The 24985-nt window shown below is 45.5% G+C and overlaps 1 protein-coding gene across 13 annotated transcripts in view; it reads left to right on the top strand.

The window, feature by feature from the left end:
* The window catches only part of RAD51B (RAD51 paralog B), a 337533-nt gene that overhangs the window by 25594 nt on the left and 286954 nt on the right, over positions 1–24985 (top strand). For 12 of the 13 annotated variants that reach the window (XM_064143772.1, XM_064143764.1, XM_064143759.1 and 9 more), the window contains one exon: positions 2005–2188. In XM_064143772.1, the coding sequence (XP_063999842.1) occupies positions 2005–2188 (184 nt within the window). Of the gene's footprint in view, positions 1–2004; positions 2189–9401; positions 9761–24985 lie in introns of those variants that run through there. The other variant, XM_064143799.1, reaches the window with a different exon arrangement.

Below are 24985 nucleotides of genomic sequence, written 5' to 3'. Positions count from 1 at the left end.
TTTCCCACCAAGTAACATTACTACAGAAAACTGACATCACTCTTCTCATTTCATAACACGACTAATTCAGAGGATGTTTTGTGACTTCTCCTAGGCAAAGAGCTCTATATAATGTGGCCCATGGAAGCCTGTAAGGGGCAGTGTTCATGCAACAGGTCTCATCTTGGGTTGTGGAGAGACTGCAATATGAGAGTTGTGTTTTCTATGAAAGGGGAGATTGCTCCTCCAAAGCAGAGTTTACTTCCAGGAAGACTGGAACCCCTCCAGCATTGGGAGGGAGTCATCAGCCTGCATGCTGTTGCTGGCAGTGTTGCATTGTCATGTTTTTAGTTACCTTATGTTAATTTGTGAACGTGTTTTGTAATAAGAATGGATTAAGTTATATTTTTAGCATCACCTTGTGTGTTTTTTTTTATCTTAGTGGAGAATTATTCAAAGAACAGTTTCTTTGTCTAATGCAGCTTTGTTATACAACAGCTAGTAGCATAGGCTTAGGTTTGGCATAGTCTTTGGAGGAAATAAGTTTCATAGAATCAGGGTTGGAAGGAACCACAAAGATCATCTTGTTCCAACTCCTCTGCCATGGGCAGGGACATCCTACCCTAGATCAGGCTGGCCACAGCCTTATCCAGCCTGGCCTTAAACACCTCCAAGGATGTGGCCTCAACCACTTTCCTGGGCAACTCATTCCAGGCTCTCACCACTTTCAAGGTGAAGAACTTCCTAACATCCAGTCTGAATCTCCCCACCTGTAGCTTTGCTCCACTCTCCCCAGTCCTGTCACTCCCTCACAGCCTAAAAAGTCTCTCCCCAGCTTTTTTGTAGCCCCCTTCAGATCCTGGAAGGCCACAAGAAGGTCACCTGGGAGCCTTCACTTCTGCAGCCTGCACAGCCCCAACTCTTTCAATCTGTCCTCACAGCAGAGCTGCTGCTGCCCTCTGAGCATCCTCGTGGCCCTGAAGGGTTTGACCTTCTGCGTATAAAGACACTAAAGATTCTGATGTTGGAAATGGGATGCTGCTACTGTGAGCAAAAAGGCACAGTTTCAGTGTCCACTTAACTTCCTATCTGCCATTCAGGCATAATACAGTGTAATGCTATTAACTACAAGTTCTACCAAGCCTCTTTTGGAGAGGTCCTGCTTTGGGTTATGTGGCTCATTGGAGCCTCACGTTCCTTTCCTCTTCAATACATGCAGAAGTTAGTGGGGGAAGGCAGCCCTGTGGAGAGGGACCTGGGGGTCCTGGTGGCTAACAAGTTACCCATTGCACAGCAACGTGCTCTTGTGGCCAAGAAGGCCAAGGGGATCCTGGGGTGTATTAGGAAGAGTGTGTCCAGCAGATCAAGGGAGGTTCTCCTCCCCCTCTACTCTGCCCTACTGAGACCTCATCTTAAATCCTGTGTTCAGTTTTGGGTTCTTCAGTTGAAGAGAGACAGGGATCTGCTGGAGAGGGTCCAGTGGGTGGAGGGCATGGCTGATGAGGAGAGGCAGAGGGACCTGGAGCTGCTTAGTCTGGAGAAGAGAGGACTTAGAGGGGATTTGATAAATGTTTATAAGTATCTGAAGGCTGCCAGGAGTGGGGGGACAGGCTCTGTTCACTGCTCCATGGGATAGGACAAGGAGCAGTGAGTATAAGTTGCAGCAGAAGAGGTTCCACCTCAACACAGGTGGGAATTTCTTTACTGAAAGACTCACAGAGCACTGGAATAGGCTTCCCAGAGAGGTTGTGGAGTCTCCTTCCTTGGAGCCTTTCAAGGCCTGTCTGGATGTGTTCCTGTGTGATCTGTGTTAGATAGTATTGTCCTGCTGTTGCTGGGTCCCTTCCAACTCCTGACTTCCTGTGATCTGTGATCCTGTGGGGTGATCTGGGGAGGGGGGTAGAGTGCTGAATTTCAGCTTATTGAAGTAAACCTTTTGTTTCAGCAATTTCAGGGTTATAAAATGGTTCTGTTGTGTAAATACTGTTACCAATGTCTGGATGTTTTTTGTTTTCACTTTTCTAGGATTATGTCTTTGGAAGAAGAAATTATTTCCAAGAAAGTTAAACTCATAATTATTGACTCTGTCGCTTCAGTTGTCAGAAAGGAGTTTGACACAAAGCTCCAGGGCAACCTGGCAGAGAGAAGTAACTTTTTGGCTAGAGGAGCATCAGTATTGAAGTATTTGGCAGAGGAGTTCTCAATACCAGTAAGTTCTTTCTCCTTTCTTAATTTTTTGCCTTACAGTATCAAGTAATAAAATCTGAAAATAGTGAAAATGACAGGAAGATGAAAATCAGAAAAAGCTTCTAGCAGGACTCTTCAAGCAGATACTGGTTGGAATGGGGAACAATGCCTGACTCTTGAAAGACTTTATGCTCTAATGCAGTGTAATGCCATTTGTGGCTGATCGTGCTGAATAATGCAGAAAGAAAGGTAAGAGCTCAGCAAATCCTTGTCTGTGGACTTGCCTGTACAACACAAAGGAAGACCTGGACACTTAGTGCAGGGAGTGAGTGCAAAGTGCTTTAGAAGATACAAGATGCATAAATGTCCCGGTGTGTTTGTTGTGGAGGGGAAATGATATTTTCCAAAATGACTGTTGTTTATGAATGTTGCTATTCAGAACTCTGCCACCCCCCATCACTCATTTTAATAATACTTGTGTTCTTACACGGCCATGGAAACATTCTGTGGATGATATCTATATCTACTATAGCTAGCAAAATACATATATACATTAACTGAACTGGAAGAGACTGTTCCTGTGGTCAGATTCCGCTTGCAGTCAGTAGGACTCTTGCTCAGTAGCTGGGCTCAAGCTCTTTCTGCTCTGTGGCAGAAGACAGCAAGAGAATTACAAAGAAGCATTTAAGCATCTACTCACAGATTATTATTTTTACCCTCATGGGGGCAGGCCACAGTCCAGACAGTACCCAAATGCTTTCAGGGGACTCTGTCTTGTTGGGCGTTGAGGCATGAATCTTCCTAGCTTCTGAGGACAGGATGCAGCCAATCTCTGCCCTTGTCTCCTGGCTTCTTCTGCACAATCTGTGCATGTGTCCAGGGATTCTAGACAGGACCTTCAGGTGCAGAGGCAGCTGTGGTGCAGTCTCAGCACGATGTCACGCTGGCCACACAGGCCGATGGCATGCAGACATCCAGGGTCTGCTCCTGGTAACTCATGGCAGTGGAGCTTAGCAGGCAGTGATAAGGCAGTGTGCAACAGCAGCAGGGCTGGCACAGCAGAGAGAGCAGGCAAAGAACAGGGAAGCAAAGGCAGGTTGTTCACCTGTGTATCTCCTTTTATCAATGTGGGCCCTGATTAATTGCCCTTTGGACACAGAACAGCCAATCAGGATGGCAGTTAGCCAAACCTTACCATATTAGGCAAAGCCACAGGCTCACTTTTCCCTAATTTGGGAAAAGCACAGGTCTTGCACTAGGCAGGCACAAGCTAAGTGTGTGCACCTTACACCACAGGGCCCTGGGCAGGCCAGACTCAGCGGCTGCAGGTACTTTGTGTCTGTTTTCCCCATGCTTGCCTCTCTGGTGGAGCAGAAAAAACATGCCTAGGCAAGACAGGACATGTATAAGCCTATTTTGGGCCTATCAGGCCTACCACAACAGTGTTCCTTCATTATATACTCTTAGAATAAAATGGAATCAACCAGGTTGGAAGAGACCTCCAACCTCATCCAGTCCAACCTAGCACCCAGCCCTAGCCAAACTAGACCATGGCACTAACTGCCCCATCCAGGCTTTTCTTGAACACGTCCAGGCACGGCGACTCCACCACCTCCCTCGGCAGCCCATTCCAATGCCAATCACTCTCTCTGCCAACAACTTCCTCCTAACATCCAGCCTAGACCTCCCCCAGCACAACTTGAGACTGTGTCCCCTTGTTCTGTTGCTGCTTGCCTGGGAGTAGAGCCCGATCCCACCTGGCTACAGCCTCCCTTCAGGTAGTTGTAGACAGCAGTGAGGTCACCCATGAGCCTCTTCTTCTCTAGGCTATGATTGACCTAGGGGTCAATACATAGAATATTACTAACTACAGGTTCTTCCAAACCTCGTTTGGACAGGTCATAGAATAGTTTGGGCTAGAAACAACCTTAAAGATCATCTAGTTCCAGCCCCCCTGCAGTGCACGATGCATACCTTCCAGTACCTCAACATCTCTCTTGAATTGAGTAGCCCAGAACTGGACACAGCACTCAAGGTGTGGCCTGAGCAGTGCTTAGCACAGGGGCAGAAGAACCTCCCCTGTCCTACTGGCCACACTGCTCCTGATCCAGGCCAGGATGCCATTGACTCTCCTGCCCACCTGTGCACACTACTGGCTCATCTTCAGCTACTCTCTACCAGCACCTCCAGGTTCCTTTCTTCCTGGCTGCTCTCAGCCACTCTGTCCCCAGCCTGTAGCACTGCTTGGGGTTGTTGTGGCTGAAGTGCAGAATCCTGCACTTGGCCTTGTTCAGTCTCATCTCATTGGCCTCTGCCCATCCATCCAGCCTGTCTAGGTCCCTCTGCAGGGCTCTCCTACCTTCCAACAGCTCCACACCTGCTCCTAGCTTGGTGTCGCCTAGAAATTTACTGATAATGGACTCAATCTCCTGGTCCGGAGCATCAGGAAAGATACTGAATGGAATTGAGTCCATCACTGATCCCTTGGGGACACCAGTGTTCTCATTGTAAATAACTGTGTTGGAATTACTCCAACTATTTTTATTTACCTAGAAAATCACATCTCTAAATGTGGGACTAAAAGAACATTAGTAAGGTTGCAGAGTGATTTAGATCTCTAATAATAAATTGGACACATGAAACAAGTAACTCTGATTCATGATAGCAAAACTAAATACAGAGTTGAGTAACAAGCAGGGAGACTCAGACTGAAAAATATTTGAAGCTGATGACTGATAGGAGCTGAACTTGAAGTGCTTTTGACTGTAAGAGGTCTTCTGGAGAAACTTTGAGTAGTTGGGCAAGAGAATTGGAAATGAGGAGGTTGTGTATTGCCTGTTTAGCTGTAACTGTTACTGAAGCACTACATCTGGTGTTAACAGGCTAGGGAGGATAGTGAAAACAATCAGCTTAAAGGTAATAGCATTGAAAATGGGAGACGAGTCTTAGTAATTAAGACATAAAGAGATTATATTTGTTGAGTCTAGCTACATTATTAGTTAATATGTGCCCACTCAAGGAAGAGTATTTGATAAAAGCAACCTTCTATTCATCTAGCAAAGTGTGATGGTTTGGGTGTTCCCTGCCCCCCCACACTTTGAAAATCACCCAGACTAGACTCAGCCAGCTCTGGAAATATGAATGAAGCTTATATTTACAGCTTAGCACAAGATACAAGCAGATATTTACAGTGTATACAGTTATAGACAGAAATAGAGAAAGTAAAAGGTAATACAGAAACACAACTCCCCTCCCAGAAACCTGAGTCCCCAGGAGGGGCTCTCAACCATGCCTTAACCTTCCCCCTACCCCTCTCAACCTTACCCCAGTTCCAAGGAAGAATGGAGGTTGGGCCAGAGGGGTTAGGAAGCAAAGCGGGTTAGTCCAAAATGGAGGGTGAGGTTAGAGAGATACAGCTCAGCCAGCAGCCCAAGTGAGAGTGATGCCGAGTGTGTTATCTATGTTTTGACTTATGTTTTTATACATCTCAGCAAGCCTATAAGCAAAGTAGACATCACCATTGTTTTCTTTCCACAACCTGTAACCTAGTTCTTGTCAACAAACCATTCTAGCCTGCTTCAAATTAGCACACTCAACTCACAGGGGCTAGCCACAGACCCAGACAGTGCCTGAATGCTTTCAGGGGACTCTATCTAGTTGGCCACTGAGACTTTGATTCTTCCCAGGCTTCTGGGGAAAGGAGGCAGATAATCTCTGACCTTGTCTCCTGGCTCCTCTGGATGATCTGTGTAGGACTTCCAGTCTTAGCAGGAGACTTTCAGGTGTTTTGCGATGTGCAGTCTCAGCACAATGTCACGCTGGTCATGCAGGCTGATGGCATGAAGGCATTCAGAGCCTGTTCCTGGTAAGTTCATGACAGTGCAGTTTCCAGGCAAAGAATAAGGAGGTAGGCACAAATACAATGGCAGAGCACACCAGAGCATGGCAGAGCACAGCAAAACAACGGCAGACCACGTTGTTAACCAGCGTATCTCCTTTTATCAATGTGGGCTGAGGTTAACTGCCCTTTGGACACCAAACAGCCAATCAGAATGGCAGTTAGCCAAACCTTACCCTATTAGGCAAAGCCATAGGCATGCTTTTCCCAAAGTTGCACAAGACAGGCACAAGCTAAATGTGTGTACCTTGTTCACCACAGGACCAAGACAAGTCTGGGCAGGGCAGAGTCCTTACACTCAGTGGCTCCAGTTTCTTTTGTCTTCTTTTCCCGTGCTTGCTTCTCTGGTGGAGCAGAAAAACATTCCTGGGCAAGCCTATTTGGGCCTATCAGGTCTACCATGACAGAGATGAGAAATAAATCTCAACTTATTAATGAAATGGCCACTACTTCAATGAAGCAAGTGCAAGTGTTGTGTGCTTGTAAAATTTTGCTTCAGTTAATGTTTTTTTTTTTGGGTTTGGGTGGTATTTTCTGGTAAAGTACAAGGAAGCACAAAGCTTTGTTTTCATGCAGATGATGGACCTGTTGGAAGGCAGCCAGGGGAAAAAGGATATGGAGGTCCTAATTGATGGGAGGTTGACCATGAGCTAGCACTGCACTCTGGTGGCCAGGAGGGCAAATGCCATTCTGGGCTGTGGCCTTGAGAGAGGTTCTCCTGCCCCTCTATTTTTCCCTGGTGAGGCCACAACGGGAGTACTGTGTCCAGTTCTGCCCACCATGGTGTTCAAGAGGGACGTTGAGAGAGTCCAGCACAGAGCCACAAAGATGCTGAAGGGAATGGAACAGCTCTGATAGGAGGAGAGCCTGAGGGAGCTGGGGCTGTGCTGCTGGGAGAAGAGGAGACTGAGAGGTGACCTCATCAGTGGTTATAAATATGTATAGGGTGAGTACCAGGAGGCTGGAGCCAGGTTCTGCTGGGTGATGCCCAGGGACAGGACAAGGGGCACTGGGTGGAAGCTGAGGCATGGGAAGTTTCATGGAAACATGAGGAGGAATTTTCCCCTGTAAGAGTGACAGAGCCCTGGAAGAGGCTGCCCTGGGGGGTTGTGGAGTCTCCCTCTCTGGAGATACTCAAAAACTTCCTGGACTGCTCTGGCAGGGGGCTTGGACTGGATGACCTTCCAGCTCCTGAAACTCTGTGATTCTGTGATGTTAGTAAAACAAGTTGTTTCTCAAAAAGCAAAATATGATACCCAGTTCATGTATTTTTTGATCCCTTCTTTCTCCTAACTGGGCAGTAAGCCCAGTTCCATCCTAGGACCTTTAAATGATGCAAGAGCAAGAGGCAACACAAAGTTTGGATCACTTTTGGTCTACTGGTGAGCTAGCTGGCAGTCATAGTGATGACTGAACAGTCATTGAAGCTATTATATATCACTGTCTACAACTGCGTGAAGGGAGGCTGTAGCCAGGTGGGGTTGGTCTTTTCTGCCAGGCACCCAGCAACAGAACAACGGACACAGTCTCAAACTGTGCCAGGGGAGGTTTAGACTGACTGTTAGGAGGAAGTTGTTGTCAGAGAGTGATTGGCATTGGAATGGGCTGCCCAGAGAGGTGGTGGAGTTGCCATCCCTGGAGGTGTTGAAACAAAGCTTGGCTGGGGCACTTAGTGCCATGGTCTGGTTGATTGGCTAGGGCTGGGTGCTAGGTTGGACTGGATGAGCTTGGAGGTCTCTTCCAACCTGGTTGATTCTATGATTCTATTTCCTTTATAAAGCACTATGTAGCAGTGTCCCTTTTTCCCTCTTCTCTGCACACAGCCATGAGCAAACCCTGTTTTTTTTTTCCTGCCAAGTGTGGTTGAAATGAGGCAGTCAGATCAAAAGCAATTGCCAGTAACTGAGAAGGACAATTGGAGTATAAATTAAACAGTCCTTCATTTTTGAAATCCATTGAACATGTAAAGCTATATGCAAAGTTTACACTACATTTATCTCTTTGAAACTATGTTGCACTTGAAAACATTTGGGTCTGAGTGTTTTCTGTTACACTGTGTGTTGATGCTGTCTACCAGATTACACATTTAAGCAGCAGTTATTAGTCCTGTGTGTTTCCTGATTTCCTTAGCCTTAAAAGTAAAATCCATTTTGTTCTCTGTTCTTATCTTCCCCCCTCTCATATGCTTAGGAACCTATTAATAGGAAACTGTATTATTAGTAAGTGACAGTCAGTAAATGTAGTTTAGTTTTCATGCTGGTTGAGAGAGAAATGATGTTTTAAGTGAAGAGCTAAAACTCAAGCCCAGTATGACTAGAATTGTTCTTGAGATTCAACTGCTTAGCTGGTAAAAATTGTTATTTATGGAACCTGTTCTTCTGGTTGTTAGTACTTGAGCAAACGTGTGAAGCTGGCTAGACATCTCTGTGGAAAACTACTCTAAAAGCGGCAGTTGCAAAACCAAACTGCTGTAAGCAGTCTTTTAAATATCAAACTGACACTGAAGATGAAACTTGCTTTGTAGATCACTCAATTACAACACTGGCTGTCCTCTTTACTTTTGTCTAGGTTGTGTTCTTAGGTCTGTGACGTGACCTTTGCTATTTATGATAAGCATGTTGGTTATCATTACTACCAGCAAATGTATAATAGTATCTTTGTTCTTTTTTTCTTCTGAGAACATGAAAAAGCTGAGGAGGAGAGACTTTCATCTCTCACTTGTGATTTATAGTGCAAATGAAAGACAAACCATATGTAGTTATTTGCTAATGCTTCTACTTGCTATGCTAAATAACTTAACAGTAGTTTAGAAACTCAGAATTGCCAGAGGCAGTAGTTTTCCCCTCTCTAGATGAAATATGTTCCATTTCAAACCTAAAAAATGAGTTTATCAGTATTGATAATATGACAGCAATGAAACTGTCATAGTTGGTTTTATTTTCACACTCAGTTCTCACAGTTTTTGTTTCAGTGTTTTGTGCTCATTTAAGCTTTCTGCTCTGTAAACTTCAGACCCAACATTTCACTTTGCTTGGGAAAGCCAAGTGTTTAGTTAAATATGTATTTGGGTTTGGATTGTGTAAGGTCGTTTGGGATTTTTTGGGTTTGCTTTTGTTTTTTGTGTCTATTTATCTGTGGCAGTTGATATCTGCAGTGCCTTTTCTACTGTCTTTGGTTAAGTGTGTTTAATTGCATCATCTTCCTACAGTAAGGTGTCTCAAGACTGAAGTGCTTCTGTTGCAAAGAGAACATTCAAACTGTTGATTTAATTTTCTTTACAATCAGGAAGTTCAGTTTGACCTCATTCTCACTCCTGTTCTATTCTGCTTCCACACAGATGGTTGCTTGCTTTGTCAGCTTCATTGCACCAGCACGATTGCTCTTCTCATGTCTGAGAATACCAGTGCATGGAGAGCTGAACAGATTTCTAAAGGGAAGATTTATGAAAAACAAAATTCCTTGGAATTGGCAATGAATATTTAGAAAATTTTGAAATAATGGGCAGTTGATTAGTTGCAATCTCCTTCATCCAAGTTGCAACCATAGTTGATAGTAGCAACCTCCTTTATGCTGACTGTTCCGAAACTACAGAGGTAGATTAGATTTCCAAGTGAATTTGTATCTGGACTGCAAAGTGCCAAAATGCAAACTTGATGTTTTGGTTTAAAAAATGGAGTTTTGGTTTTAAAAATATATTTAATGCCAGTGTTACAGAAACTGTAATTGAAAGATCTTTGCAAGTTGTGTAAAAACTGGCTGGATGACCAGGTCACAGAGAGTGGTTGTGAATGGTGTGGCATCCGGTGGGTGTCTGGTGACCAGTGGTGTCCCCCAGGGATCAGTGCTGGGCCCATATCTGTTCAACATCTTTATTGCCTGGGGCAGTGTGGCTGGAGAGCTGCCTGGCAGAAAGTGTCTGGGGGCAGTAATAGACAGGAGCTGAATGGGAGCCAGCAGTGTGCCCAGGCAGCTGAATGGGAGCCAGCAGTGTGCCCAGGTGGCCAAGAAGGCTAATGGCATCCTGGCTTGAATTAAAAATGCTGTTCCCAGCAGGAGCAGGGGGGGGATTGTCCCCTTGGAGTGGGCTCTTGGTGAGGCCACAGCTCAAGTGTTGTGTTCAGTTTTGGGCACCACAATACAAGAGAGATGTGGAGGTGCTGGAACAGGTCCAGAGGAGGGCAAGAAAGCTGAGGAAGGGCCTGGAGAATAAAGCTTACAAGGAGCAACTAAGGGAGCTGGGGATGGTTAGAGTGAGGAAGAGGAGGCTGAGGGGAGACCTGATTGCTGCCTACCTGAAGAGACATTGTGGAGAGGCTGCTGCTGGTCTCTACTCACAGGAAATTTGAGACAGAAGAAGGGGGAATGGTCTCACGTTGAGGCTAGGGAGGTTTAAATTGGACATTAGAAAAAAGTTTTTCATGGAGAGAGTGGTCAGGGATTTGAATGAGCTGCCCAGGGAGGTGGTGGAGTCACCCAGCCTGGATGTGCTTGAGGGTGGTTTGGCTGTGGTGCTTAGGGCTATGGTTTAAGGTGACTCTTGTAGGGTAGGGTTCTAGGTTGGACTTGGTGAACCTGAGGGGCTTTGTCAACCTGCATGTTGCTGTGGTTCTGTGATGACTTGGCTGGGGGGATTGAGTCTACTGTTAGTAAATTTTCAGGTGACACCAAGTTGTGGGGGCAGTTGATCTGCTGGAAGGTAGGAAGACACTTCAGAGAGGCCTGAACAGTCTGGGTTGATGGGCTGAGGCCAAGGGTATGAGGTTTAACAAGGCCAAGTGCAGGGTCCTACACTTTGGCCACAATAACCCCATGCAGTGCTGCAGACTGGGAGATGGGTGGCTGGAGAGGGACCTGGGAGTGCTGGTTGATAGCTCTGGCTGAACAGCAACTAGCCGTGTGCCCAGGTGGCACAGAGGATCAATGGCATCTTGGCTTGTATCAAGTATAGTGTGTGGCCAGCAGGGCTAGGGATGTAGTTCTGCCACTGTACTCAGCACTGGTGAGGCCTTGGCTCAAGTACTGTTTGCAGCTCTGGGCCAAGTGGGTTCAGAGAAGAGTGACAAGACTGGTAGGGGGGTTGGAGGGAAAGTCATCTGAGGAAAGGCTGAGGGAACTGGGATGGTTTAACCTGGAGAAGAGACTGAGGGGAAACCTTATCACACTCTACAACTACCTGAAGGGAAGATGTATTAAGGTAGGGTCAGGCAACTTAAAGAATCATAGAATCAGCCGAGTTGAAAGAGACCTCCAAGATCATCCAGTCCAACCTAGCACCCAGCCCTACACAATCAACCAGACCATGGCACTAAATGCCCCAGCCAGGCTTTGCTTCAACACCTCCAGGCACGGCGACTCCACCACCTCCCTGGGCAGCCAATCACTCTCTCTGACAACAACTTCCTCCTAACACCCAGCCTAGACATCCCCTGGCACAGCTTGAGACTGTGTCCGTTGTTCTGTTGCTGGTTGCCTGGCAGAAAAGACCAACCCCACCTGGCTACAACCTCCCTTCAGGTAGTTGCAGACAGCAATGAGGTCACCCTTGAGCCTCCTCTTCTGCAGGCTGCACACCCCCAGCTCCCTCAGCCTCTCCTCATAGGGCTGTGCTCCAGGCCCCTCCCCAGCCTTGCTGCCCTTCTCTGGACACCTTCCAGCACCTCAACATCTCTCCTGAATTGAGGAGCCCAGAACTGGACACAGCACTTAAGGTGTGTCCAGTGTTGAGTACAATTGAGTTATACTGCATCAAAACACCATTCTGTTAATGAGCTAATGTTATCAGAATGTGAGATTTTGGGACTGAGTTACCAGAAATTTACTAACCATATTTAGGCCAGATGTGGCTCAAAACAGCTTCCAGTGGTGAGAACTCGGTGGAAAGTACAGATCCTTTTCTCCTGAGCTGCTGATATTTATGTGAAGTGGCTTGTTGCTCAAGTGTCAAGCATATTTTGTGTTTGTGGGGGTGTGTGAACTTAAATACCCTTCCCAGCTGCTACTAGAAGGTTCTCTGTATTTCTGCATAATCTCACTGAACTCCAAGCCATCTGCTTGCTGTGAAAGTTTGAGGTTGACCTAATAATGTAAATGTCACTTACCCACCCTGCCCCAAACTTCCCTATGAGCACCAAAAAAAACTTTGGTGCTTTTTTTTTTTCCATGAAGTCTGTAAATTTCTCTAGGAAGCAACAGTTCAAAGAATTTGCAACTGTTTGCTTAGAAAAGACAGCATAGTGCTGCTGAACCTGCAGGATTTCACTGAGAGCAGTGTGGCCAGTAGGACAAGGAAGGTTATTCTTCCCCTGCACTCAGCACTGGTCAGGCAACAGCTTGAGTGCTGTGTCCAGTTCTGGGCTTCTCAATTCAAGAGAGATGTTGAGGTACTGGAGGGTGTCCAGAGAAGGGCAGCAAGGCTGGGGAGGGGCCTGGAGCAGAGCCCTGTGAGGAGAGGCTGAGGGAGCTGGGGATGTGCAGCCTGCAGAAGAGGAGGCTCAAGGGTGGCCTCGTTGCTGTCTGCAGCTGCCTGAAGGGAGGTTGTAGCCAGGTGGGGTTGGTCTTTTCTGCCAGGCAACCAGCAACAGAACAAGGGGACTCAGTCTCAAGTTGTGCCAGGGGAAGTCTAGGCTGGATGTTAGGAGGAAGTTCTTCACAGAGAGAGTGATTGGCATTGGAATGGACTGCCCAGGGAGGTGGTGGAGTCGCCGTCCCTGGAGATGTTGAAGCAAAGCCTGGCTGGGGCACTTAGTGCCATGGTCTGGTTGATTGGCTAGGGCTGGGTGCTTGGTTGGAGTGGATGAGCTTGGAGGTCTCTTCCAACCTGGGTGATTCCATGATTCTATCATTAATAGTTGCTCCCATTGTCTACTCAGCATTATTTTTGTGCCCATAGCTTTGTTTCTTTACCAGTGAGATATAGCTGTGTTAGCCTATGTCTTATAAAAAGCTGCTTAAAGCTGTCAGAACTTCAAATATGTGTGAGTGCTGTTGTTTGCTAAGTGTGGTTTGAAGTCAGTTTTGAATTTGTGTTGTTGCTTGATTGGGAGAACAAAATGGTTAAAGGAGAGTTACAGACCAGAGTTCTTTTTTGTCCTTCCTCAAACTTCATGAGCGCAGTTTGTGTTGGCAGTGGGTTTGTGTTTCACTTATCCCTCCTTTTCCACAATCCAGAGCAAAAAAAAATGAGTTTTGATAAAAGGGAGTTAATTGGACTGCTAAATATTGTTACAGGGGCAAAGTCAGATGGGTTTGTCTTTTCGTGTGGCTGTTAAAAATTATTCTTGGAAGGCATGACTTTGTTTTAGTATAAAATGACTGTTTAAAATGTAATTATAACTATCTTCAGTAGTGCTGCCATCTGTGTACTCTTTTCATATGTGTCTGGAGAATATACATTTCTGCAGTTTATGGCCCAACACAGTGCTCTTTTTGGCCTGTCTGTGCTCATAAAAGTTTAAGACTGCTGAGGAAAAGAAATGAGAAGGTAGAGCAGTGTTTCCTGTTTTCCTGTGGTGGTGAAGTATAGAAAATGGAGTAAAGTCATATGATACTGGAATTCAGTTTTCTTTTAAAGCATTCCCTCCGTTGCTTTTTCCATTTTACAGTGCAAGTGACTTTGCCAAAAGCTTTCATTCTGCACAATTGCACATCTGAACTTGTGCAGGAGGGATGCACCCTTAGTAACAGACAGGGGGGGAGCTGGGAGGAGTGAGATTTGATTGACCAGATTTGGGTTTGGTCATCTGAATTTATGCAGGAGGAAGGCACCCTTAGTAACAGTCAGGGAGGGAGCTGGGAGGAGTGAGATTTGATTGACCAGATTTGGATTTGGTCATGGACAGTGCTTGCTGTGAAGGAAAGCAGACATTTTCCTTGATATCTGCCTTGTATTGCTGAAAGACTATCCAAAACAGACCAGCTGTTTTTTGCATCTTCTAACCCACATTCTTGTTGCACTTCTCTGTGTTTCCTTAGAATCATAGAATGGTTTAGGTTGGAAGGGACCTGAAAGCTCAGCCAGTTCCAATCCAGAGAGGTTTTAAGCACCTAATTCCCAAGAGGAATTCAAGAGAAACATTTTCCCTAAAATAACATTAAAAAAAAAAAAAAAACAACAAAACAACATAACAAACAAGTCTACACTATTTTTATTTATAGAATAGTTTAGGTTGGAAGGAACCTCAAAGCTCAGCCAGTTCCAACCCCTCCACCATAGACAGGGACACCTCCCACTAGAAGAGGTCCATCAAGGCCTCATCCAACCTTGTCTTGAACACCTCCCTGGGCAACCTGTGCCAGTGTCTCACCACCCTCACTGCAAACAACTTCTTCCTAACATCCAGTTTCAGTCTCTCCTCTGCCAGTTTAAACCCATTCCCCCTTGTCCTGACATTACAAGACCTTTCAATAGTCACTTCCCAGCCTTCCTTTAGGCCTTCTTCAGATACTGGAAGGGCACTCCAAGGTCTCCTTGAATCCTTCTCTTCTCCAGGCTGCAGAGCCCCAACTCTCGTAGCCTGTCCTCTTGTAGCCTTACCTCCTTGACTGTGAGTTCAAATGAATAGCAGAGCCCAGCCTGGCCTTGAACACCTCCAGGGAGGTAGTGATTCTGTGATGCACAACCTTCAGTTGATCCTGAAAGTGAGGTATCCTAAACAGAATCATAGAATCAACCAGGTTGGAAGAGACCTTCAGGATCATCCAGTCCAACCTAGCACCCAGCCCTAGCCAGTCTCTAGACCATGGCACTCAATGCCACATCCAGTCCTTTCTTGAACACTCCAGGGACAGCGACTCCACCACCTCCCTGGGCAGCCCATTCCAATGCCAATCACTCTCTCTGTGAGGAACTTCCTCCTAACATCCAGCCTATACTTCCCTCAGCACAACTTGAGACTCATTGCTCATTGCCAGATGAATCTTTATCAGTGTTTAGATATGGAGGATTTCTTCTCATGCCTTGCAGGACATCCTCTGGTTTGTACATCATCATCCACTGTTCTGCTTTCTTTGCACCAGCCTAATGTTGTTTACTTACCGTTCATTAAAGCCCTGGAGCTGCATCTGCTGACTTCATGTCACTTAGCGAGTTGCTCTTCCTTCTAAGGTGTTACTTTTCCTAACTTGCCAAGATGGTTTTGGATTCCCATCTTACATTCCAGTGTACTTGCAATCTCCTCCCTGATTCTCTCTTTCTAATAGAGCTTATTTGTGTAACTAGTGGAAAGAACCAGACTTAGAATCACGGAATGGTCTGGGCTGGAAGAGACCTCTAGAGCTCATCTAGTCTGGCCCTTCTGCAGTCAGCAGGGACATCCCCACTAGACCAGGTCACCCAGGGCCTTGTCAAACCTCACCTTGAATGTCTCTAGGGAAGGGGTCTGTGGTGGTTTGGGTGTTACCCACCCCCCCACACACTTTGGTAATCACCCAGACTAGACTCAGCTGTCTCTGGAAATCGAATGAAGCTTACATTTACAGCTAGCACAATGTACAAGCAGATATTTACAGTATATACAGATATAGACAGAAATAGACAAGGTAAAAGGTAATACAGAAACACAACAGCCCTCCCAGAAACCTGAGTCCCCAGGAGGAGCTCCCAACCACCCATCCACCTTCCCCCTATCCCTCTCAACCTTACCCCACTCCCAAGGAAGAATGGAGGTTCAGCCAGGGGGTTAGGAAGCAAAGTGGGCTAACTAAAGAAACAGAGGGTGAGGTTAGAGTGAGATGCAGCTCAGAGCTCCCCAGCAGGAGAAGTGCCTTATGTATATTTGGATTCTTGTTCTTATACATCTCAGCAAGCCTATGAGTGGACATCACCACTGTTTCCCTTTCACAGCCTGTAATCTAGGCCTTCTCACCAAAACGTTCTAGCTAGCTTCAAGCTAGCACAGGGCCTCAGTCACCTTCACTGGCAACTTGTTGCAGTGCTCCACCACCCTCATAGTAAAGAACTTGTTCCTTCAAGCAGACTGTACCATTTTGTTTAGGAAGAGAGCTTTAAACATTCATGACTATTGTGTGCCATTGTGATAGTTTGGGTGTTAATTGACCCCCCCCCCCACTTGTGAAAATCATCCAAACTATCGTAGAATTGTGGAGTCAGTCGGGGTTGGAAGCGACCACAAGGATCATCTAGTTCCAACCCCCCTGCCATGGGCAGGGACACCCTACTGCAGAGCCTCATCCAGCCTGGCCTTAAACATGGGGGTTGGACTCGATGATCTCCTTGGGTCCCTTCCAACCCCTAACATCCTGTGATCCTGTGACCTCCAGGGGTGGAGCCTCAACTGCCTCCCTGGGCAACCCATTCTAGGCTCTCACCACTCTCATGCTGAAGAACTTCTCCTCATGTCCAGTCTGAACCTACCCATCTCCAGCTTCACTGCATTCCTCCTAGTCTTGTCACTAGTAGACTCAGCTGAGCTGGAAATTGAATGAAGCTTTATATTCACAGCTTAGCACAGGACCGAAGCAGGTATTTACAATCTATACAGCTAGAGACAGAAATAGACAAGGTAAAAGTAATACAGAAACACAACAGCCCTGCCAGAAACCAGAGTCCTCAGGAGGGGCTCCCAACCACCCTTCCACCTTCTTCCCACCCCTCTACCTTACCCCAGACTTTTTCTTATGTTCAAGGTGAGTTTGGAGGGTTGGCCAAGGGGGTTAGGAAGCAGAAGGGTTAGTCACACAGACAGAGAGAGAGAAGTGCTGCCCAAAGCCAGAGAGCAAACCCTGTTATCTATGTTTGTGTTCTTGTTTCTATACATCCCAGCAAGCCTATGAGTGCAGCACACATCACCACTGGCTCCTTTTCTCAGCCTAGCATCTAGTTCTTATCCCAGCTAGGCTCAAACTAGCACAGTCATTTTCCAATAAACATTGCCTCTGCCTTCTAATATATTAAACTAGATCAGTTTTCCCTAAGTTAAGTAACATAGTTTAAGAACATAAGGTGCTCTACTGCTAAAATAAAACACAGTATTTAGCTGTTTGTTTTTTTTCTGTCCTGTCATGTGCTGTAAAAACCAAGAATAATTGTGCTGAAGGGCTTTATGTCTGTTATTGGGAGTTTAAGGTTCGGCAAGATAGACTGCTATGACTGTGAAACGTCTGAACCTCTAGGTCAGTAATCTATTTGTGAGTCAACAGAGAAGTAATTCTGTTTTGAGTATCCAGTTCTTTTCTTGCTGAGCATTTCTGCATTTGCATAGTGTGTAACTGAAAGTGGTTCTACTCTTTAGACACAGGATGGCAATGCAAAGAATAGTTAACCAGATTACAAGTCCTTGGGAAAATCTCACTGGTATGAGCTCAGTAGAGACTTAATTAGTGGTTTGATTTCCAGATTCTCTAGAGTTTGTTTGCTTTATGGTTACTCAGCCCCAGGGCTTCGAGGAATAAAGGGGACCTGTTCTGCAATTTTTACTCTTACATGATACTGTACCATTCCCTGGAAGCATAATGTGATGGGGGTTAGAGAAAATAACAGTTGGCTGGTACTGAAGTTGGTGGTTACAATACATGTGCCAGAAGATCAGAAGTAAAAAATTCATTTTAATATCAGAGATGATTGAGGTGCTTCCTTCTTTGTGTCTACAGAAGTGCTTTAGAATCACAGATTCATAGAATCAGCCAGGTTAGAAGAGACCTCCAAGCTCATCCAGTCCAATCTAGCACCCAGCCCTATTCAATCAACCAGACCATGGCACTAAGTACCTCATCCAGGCTTTGCTTCAACACCTCCAGGGACAGTGACTCCACCACCTCCCTGGCAGCCCATTCCAATGCCAATCACTCTCTCTGACAACAACTTCTTCCTAACATCCAGCCTACACCTCCCCTGCCACAACTTGAGACTGTGTCCCCTTGTTCTCGTGCTGCTGGTTGCCTGGCAGAAGAGACCAAACCTCACCAGGCTACAGCCTCCCTTCAGGTAGCTGTAGAGAGCAATGAGGTCTGCCCTGAGCCTCCTCTTCTGCAGGCTGCACCCCCCCAGCTCCCTCAGCCTCTCCTCACAGGGCTGTGCTCCAGGCCCCTCCCCAGCCTTGCTGCCCTTCTGTGGACACCTTCCAATACCTCAAAATCTCTCTGAGCCGAGAACTGGACACAGCATTCAAGATGTTGCCTGACCAGTGTTGAGCACAGGGGCTGAAGAACCTTCCTTGTCCTACTGGCCACACTGCTCCTGATCTAGGCCAGGATGCCACTGACTCTCTTGGCCACCTGGGCACACTGCTGGCTCATGTTCAGCTACTCTCTACCAGCACCCCCAGGTCCCTCTCTGCCTGGCTGTTCTCAGCCACTCTGTCCCCAGCCTGTAGTGCTGCTTGGGGTTGTTGTGGCCAAAGTGCAGAACCCTGCACTTGGCCTTGTTCAATCTCATCCCACTGGCTTCTGCCCACCCATCCAGCCTGGCCAGGTCCTTCTGCAGGCTTCTCCTACCCTCCAACAGTTTGATACCACATTTGTCTGGAACCATGTGCACTGCTGGAGCTACTTTTTCATCAAGCATGATCTGGAAGCCTTGTGATGCAGTCTGCTTGGTACTGTTAACTAGAGAATGCCTTTTTCAGCCTGCAGAATTTCTTCTCCTCCTACACATGGTTGGATAGATAGCGATTTTTGCAGCTAGATGGATGATAATTGGGTACTGCCTTGGAAAAAGGAGGATATATAGGTTGAGGACAGGCTTTTCAATTCTGCTTTTTGTTTTACTGTTGAGGCTCTTGTGTGTTGTAAGAGTTGTGGGGTTTGCTTTGGTTTTCCTCCTCTGCTTTGCTTGGAATTGGAATCTATGAGCTGTGATGTAGGTTCTTCTGTACAGTTTCATTGTGGTTTTGCTATGAGAAGATTCCACCTTCTTTACTGAGAACAAATGTGTTCTGTGTCATTGTTCATTGAAGATGCAGCTATTGACACTGATTTATTCACCTCCCATTTTCCTTCTAAAGAAAGAGCCTCTTTTTTTTTTTTTAAACAGGAAGCATTTTAATTCATTTGGCGGAAGTTTTGTGTAATCAGATTGAGGGAGTCTCCTTCCAAATAAGGATTCCAATGAGAATCTACATGATTTTTGGTAATCTCATCAAAGCTGTCATGCTGCCTCGTGCTAAAATGCTGTATCTCACTTGAGAATATAGTACTTCTGTTGTAGTAGTCTAGATAAACACAAATAGATGTAGAGGGTTTTATGAAATAAGACAAAGCAGTCATCTGCAGAATCTGATTTAGGCAGCAATGAAAGTCATGCTGTTTTTTGTTGGTGAGGCTACATCTGAATTTCATTAAGACAATACCTCCTCCTCACCAGTATTATTAACTTTTGTGATACACTGGTTTGAGTGAGCTGCATTGCCCACCCTGGAATAGAAATCACTTTATTTGTCTTTAGGTTCTGGTATTTTCTAAGCTTTTTCATGTATTGTGTTTATGCTTTTAACTTGGAGAAAAGGGTGCTTTGCTCTTTCACTGTGTCTGAAGAGTTTTAGATGCTTTTCTCCCTAGGCAAAAAGTGGCCTTGGTTTGGGCTGCAGGCATGTACCAGTCATCCATGTGTTTTCCTTCTCCAGAATGTTAATATAAGCCAACTGGCTTCAGATGTTGGCTGTCTTTGAAGTATGAAATGGAAGTTAGTTGTCTCTAAAGCTTATGAACAGTGTTAGGAAGCTACAGAGAGGTAGTTGGAAGCTTGACATGGGGCTGTGTGTCTGTTCATTATCAGTCTTAAATTTGTGCATCACCAAATATATATTAGGTCTTTTTTTCTTCCAATAGTCATGAGAAAAGATGCAGGGAAAGGTAAGTTAGTTATGAACTAATTACTTTTTTTCATTCAGGCTCTTGCCTTCTCTTATCTTCTGTCATTTCCTTGCAATGTCTTATTCTAACAAAACTCAGCTCTGCCCAGAAAGATTTGGAATGACATTTAGCAACTTTTTTCTTCATGCCATTAGTAAATTCTCTCATTTTTCCAGGAATAGTAGAGGAGTTTGCTGTTCACCTCTTCTAGTGGTATGTCCTTTTTGATACAATTTGCTAGATTGTGAACAGCTTCTTCATAAGAAGAATTGATTGACAGAACAAATTTGAAGTATGCTTGCATGAAAAATTGTTTGTGAGAAAACTTTTTAACCTGAGTCACAGATTGAACCAGGTTGGAAAAGACTTCGAAGATCGAGTCCAACCTGTCACCTAACTCTTCTCATTAACTAAACCATGGCACTAAGTGCCTCATACAGTCTCCTCTTAAACACCTCTAGGGATAGGGACTCTACCACCTCCCCATCACTCTTCCTAATATCCATCCTAAACTTGCCCTGGCACAGCTTGAGGCTGTGTTCTCCTGTTCTGTCACTGGTTGTCTGGGAGAAGAGACCAACCCCACCTGGCTACAACCTCCTTTCAGGGAGTTGTAGAGAGCAATGAGGTCTGCCCTGAGCCTCCTCTTCTTCAGGCTGCACACCCCCAGCTCCCTCAGCCTCTCCTCACAGGGCTGTGCTCCAGGCCTCTCCCCAGCCTTGCTGCCCTTCTCTGGACACATTTCAGTACCTCAATGTCTTTCTAAAACTGAGAGGCCCAGAACTGGACACAGTACTCAAGGTGTGATCTAACCAGTGCTGAATATACAGGCAGAAGGACTCCCCTGGTCCTTTTGGCCACACTGTTCCTGATACAGACCAGGATGCCACTGGCTTTCTTGGCCACCTGGGCACACTGCTGACTCATGTCCTGCTGCTGTCAATGAGCACCCCCAGGTCCCTCTCTGCCTGGCTGCTTGTCAGTCACTCTGTCCCCAGTCTGCACTGTCACAGGATTTTTTGGAGGGAGGGTACGTATAGACAGCCATTAGAACAGATCTGCTGTGCAGTGCCCAAAAAATAGACCCACTAGAAGCAAAGAGATGCTGCTGAAAGAATTTATGAAGCCTGTTCCTGCTTGTTGTGTTTTCAAGGACCAGACCAGCAATAGCAAAGGAGTTTGTTTATCTCTAGGAGACTAGAGATACTGTTTTGGGGCTGTCAGTGATGCTTATTGCTGTGTCTCCTTTTTCAGTTGGCTTAACAGAGCCACTGAAGAGAGGAACTGCTGCCTGGGAATCCACTGACCCACAGCCCATTCTGAAGTTATCCCTAGGAAAGAAGGCCACTAGATACAAGCTCTAAAGAAGAATAAATTATCTGTGACTTGTGGGTAGCAGGTTAGTTGAGCCTGCATTGCAAAAAGTCTGAGCAGTCCAAGATCAGGAGGTAGTCAAGCAATGCCAGAGTTTAAACAGCTACCAGCAGACAGTACATGCTTTTTTTCTTCCTCCCTGATTTGCCATTCATTTCAATATGACTTTTGCAACTGATTTATACTTGCTGATGAGCCTCAACGAGGTTGCAAACCAGTAGAAAAGCAACGTAGGGAAAGAAATTGTAGCAGGCCATTGTGCAGCTGAACAGGCAGTTATATAGGCAGAAAGGAGGGGCAGATATGTGTGGTTTCTGGCAGCAACACAGATTTTGAGTATAAAACTGCATCTTCAGTAAAAAGTGTGAGTAGAAATGCAAACCAGGTTATTACTCAGAATAAGCAAAGAAAAAGAGGGTTAGCTGCTTGGAACATCCTTTAAACTTTGAGCAGCTGTAGGAAAGATTCTGTTATGCACCACTATTATGATGCTTTGTACTTTGACTAAAGGTGAGCAAATGCTTGGCTGCATACAGTCTCTCTTTACATTGCTTAGGGCTTTTGTCTATCATGAAGAAAGTGTCCTGGTTTCAGTCTGCATGTTCTGGATTTAAAACACATCAGAATAGGCTGCGTTTTGAGCTGTAATATGCCCATGCATAATTAATTATAGCTGAGGTCAGAAACTATGCTGAGTAGTGGATTTTTGAACCACAGTATTTCTTCCTATGCTAAAGTTCAGAGTGAAATGTATAACAATCCATAAAATAGCTGATACAGTTCCTAACATGCTTGCATTCCTTCATTATTAATAGTTTCATATCCATCTGTCATCATGCTATGGCTAAGACATCAGCCAAGTTTTTGCAGCTGCTGCTTTACAAGCCTGTAGAAGGTAGTTATCTCCAGCTCCTGGTTTTTGTCTGCTAATAAGAGGGAATTTACAGAGAACTTATTAAATTGTCCAAGACTTTAAGTTCAGTCCTAGGTGAAAATCGATGATCTTGATTTAACATACTTGGCCTGTAGTACTTTTCCTGTTCTTTCTTTTGTCCTCACTACCTTGGTCACAGCAGTTGTTTCAAATAATAGTGGTTTGTTTAATCTCTTCAGAAGTTCTGCACATAGTTGATAGGATCGTAAGATGTTAGGGGTTGGAAGGGACCCAAAGAGATTGAGTCCAACCCCACTGCCGGAGCAGGACAATACTATCTAACACAGATCGCAGTTGTTGTTGTCATCCTCTGTTTTTGTAGTTCTGTTTTCAAGTAGGTGTTTTGCAAGTTACTGTTACTGATTTGATGGGAAGATAGAGCCCTTAGTGAGGTCTGTTTGCAGATGAATGAGTCTATGGGTAGTAGGTATGTGGGGTTTTGCTTGGTCTCCTCTCCCAGGCAACCAGCAACAGAACAAGGGAACACAGTCTCGAGTTGTGTCGGGGGAAGTATAGGCTGGATGTTCGGAGGAAGTTGTTGTCAGAGAGAGTGATTGGCATTGAAATGGGCTGCCCAGGGAGGTGGTGGAGTCGCTGTCCCTGGAGATGTTGAAGCAAAGCCTGGCTGGGGTGCTTAGTGCCATGGTCTGGTTGATTGGCCAGGGCTGGGTGCTAGGTTGGACTGGATGAGCTTGGAGGTCTCTTCTAACCTGGTTGATTCTATGATAAATGAAGGGGGCCCACAGGAGGGGCTGGGGAGGGTCTATTGATAAGGTCTTATAATGACAGGATGAAGGATAATGGGTTTAAACTGGCAGAGGGGAGATTTAAACTGGATGCTAGGAACAAGCTCTTTCCAGTGGGGGTGTTGAAACACTGGAACAGATTGCCCAGGGAGGCTGTGGAGCACAGAATGACTGAATGTGATCTTTGCTCACATTTGGTGCTTCTGTGCTCCACACCCTCCCTGAAGGTGTTCAAGGCCAGGTTGGATGAGGCCTTGAGTGACCTGTTCTAGTGGGAGGTGTCCCTGCCTATGGCAGGATGTTGGAACTGGATGCTCTTTGATGTCCCTTCCAACCTAAACCATTCTATGAGTATTATTCGTATCAAAGGCAGTGGTCAATGTAAAAAGTAATATCTATATAGAGAGACTACCAAAATGCTTTCTGCATGATACTGAACAGTTACTGAAGAGTAACAATGAAGGTTACTTCTAAATCACAATAGTTTCAGACTAGTTACTCAGAGATTTCGTGTTTCCAGAAGTGTATGCGTGGTCCAATACCTCTGTGTGCTTTCAAATTTGCAAGGCTCTAATTTGTAAATCACCTATAAATCACCACCACCAAATGCTTGCTGTCGTTTGCATCCACTTGTATAGGAGTGATCCAGTATATTGTACTGATGGCCTTAATCAATTAATGAATGGCATTAATGAATTTGAGAGTGGGATCCACTCTCCTAGTACAGGTACGTGGATGTTCTAACAGAATAAGGGCAATAGAATTTTTTTCCTAGACATTTTGTAGAGCCTCTGGCTTATAGTTTTTGATGGCAGTGAAATGGAACCAGAAAGCTGAGACTCATCTGCCTTCCTGCACCGAATTTTAAAGCAATTGGAAGTGAAAACTGACACTGTGCAAACCTCTTGAGTTTTGACAGTAGAGCGGGGTTGATACTATTCTTGCTGCTTCATCTATTGTATGTAGCAGCCGAGAACACCTTAGAAACATAGAATCAATCAGGGTTGGAAGGGACCACAAGCATCATCTAGTTCCAACCCCCTTGCTGTGGCCAGGGACACCCTACCCTAGAGCAGGCTGCCCACAGCCTCATCCAGCCTGGTCTTAAACCCCTCCAGGGTTGGGGCCTCAACCACCTTCCTGGGCAACCCATTCTAGGCTCTCACCACTCTCATGCTCAACAACTTCCTCCTCACATCCGGTCTGAACCTACTCACCTCCAGCTTTGCTCCATTCCCCCCAGTCCTGGCAGTCCCTGACAGCCTAAAAAGTTCCTGTCTTACTCTTCAAGTTTTTCTTTTTTCCCTTGCTTCAGAATGTACCACAGAGATCTCTAAATGCAGTCACCTGTTTTGCAGTTGTTTATCTTTCATTTATAGTTCATCTAAATACTTTAAAAGTTCACTTTTAAAATACACCTTACAATCTACTATCTCATTATAGCAGTCACAATATTAAATCTGATTTCAGTATCAGGAGTTTTCCTTGGAAATGGTGAAGAGAGTGGCAGCATAAATTAATGTCCCTTAGTGTTTCTGTCTCATTAAGTCTTTCTTCTGCTTCTCTGTTGTGTATTCTTATCATAGAATCATAGAAACATAGAATCAAGCAGCTTGGAAGAAGCCTCCAAGCTCATCCCGTCCAACGTAGCACCTAGCCCTAGCCAGTCAACCAGACCATGGCACTAAGTGCCTTATCCAGGCTTTGCTTCAACACCTCCAGGGATGGTGGCTCTACTGCCTCCCTGGGCAGCCCATTCCAATGCCAATCACTCTCCCTGCCAACAACTTCTTCCTAACATCAAGCCTAGACCTCCTGCAGCACAACTTGAGACTATGTCTCCTTGTTCTGTTCTGGTTGCATGTTCCCCATATTCATTACAATGGCACTCAATTTACAAAGCCTCTTCAGTCACTCTTGAGTTTATTGGATTTGTTTCAGAGAACATATATTTTATGCACAGCTTATGATAACTTTGTTGCAGAAGCATTTGTGCAGCCATATGGTGAATTGGTCTGGGGAACTGATCCACCTGAAAAGTGCTCTTCCACATTTTTATCC

Source organism: Pogoniulus pusillus, chromosome 1, assembly GCF_015220805.1.
Source record: "Pogoniulus pusillus isolate bPogPus1 chromosome 1, bPogPus1.pri, whole genome shotgun sequence".
Taxonomy (NCBI): Eukaryota; Metazoa; Chordata; class Aves; order Piciformes; family Lybiidae; genus Pogoniulus; species Pogoniulus pusillus.
This window is presented reverse-complemented; position numbering and strand designations above follow the sequence as displayed.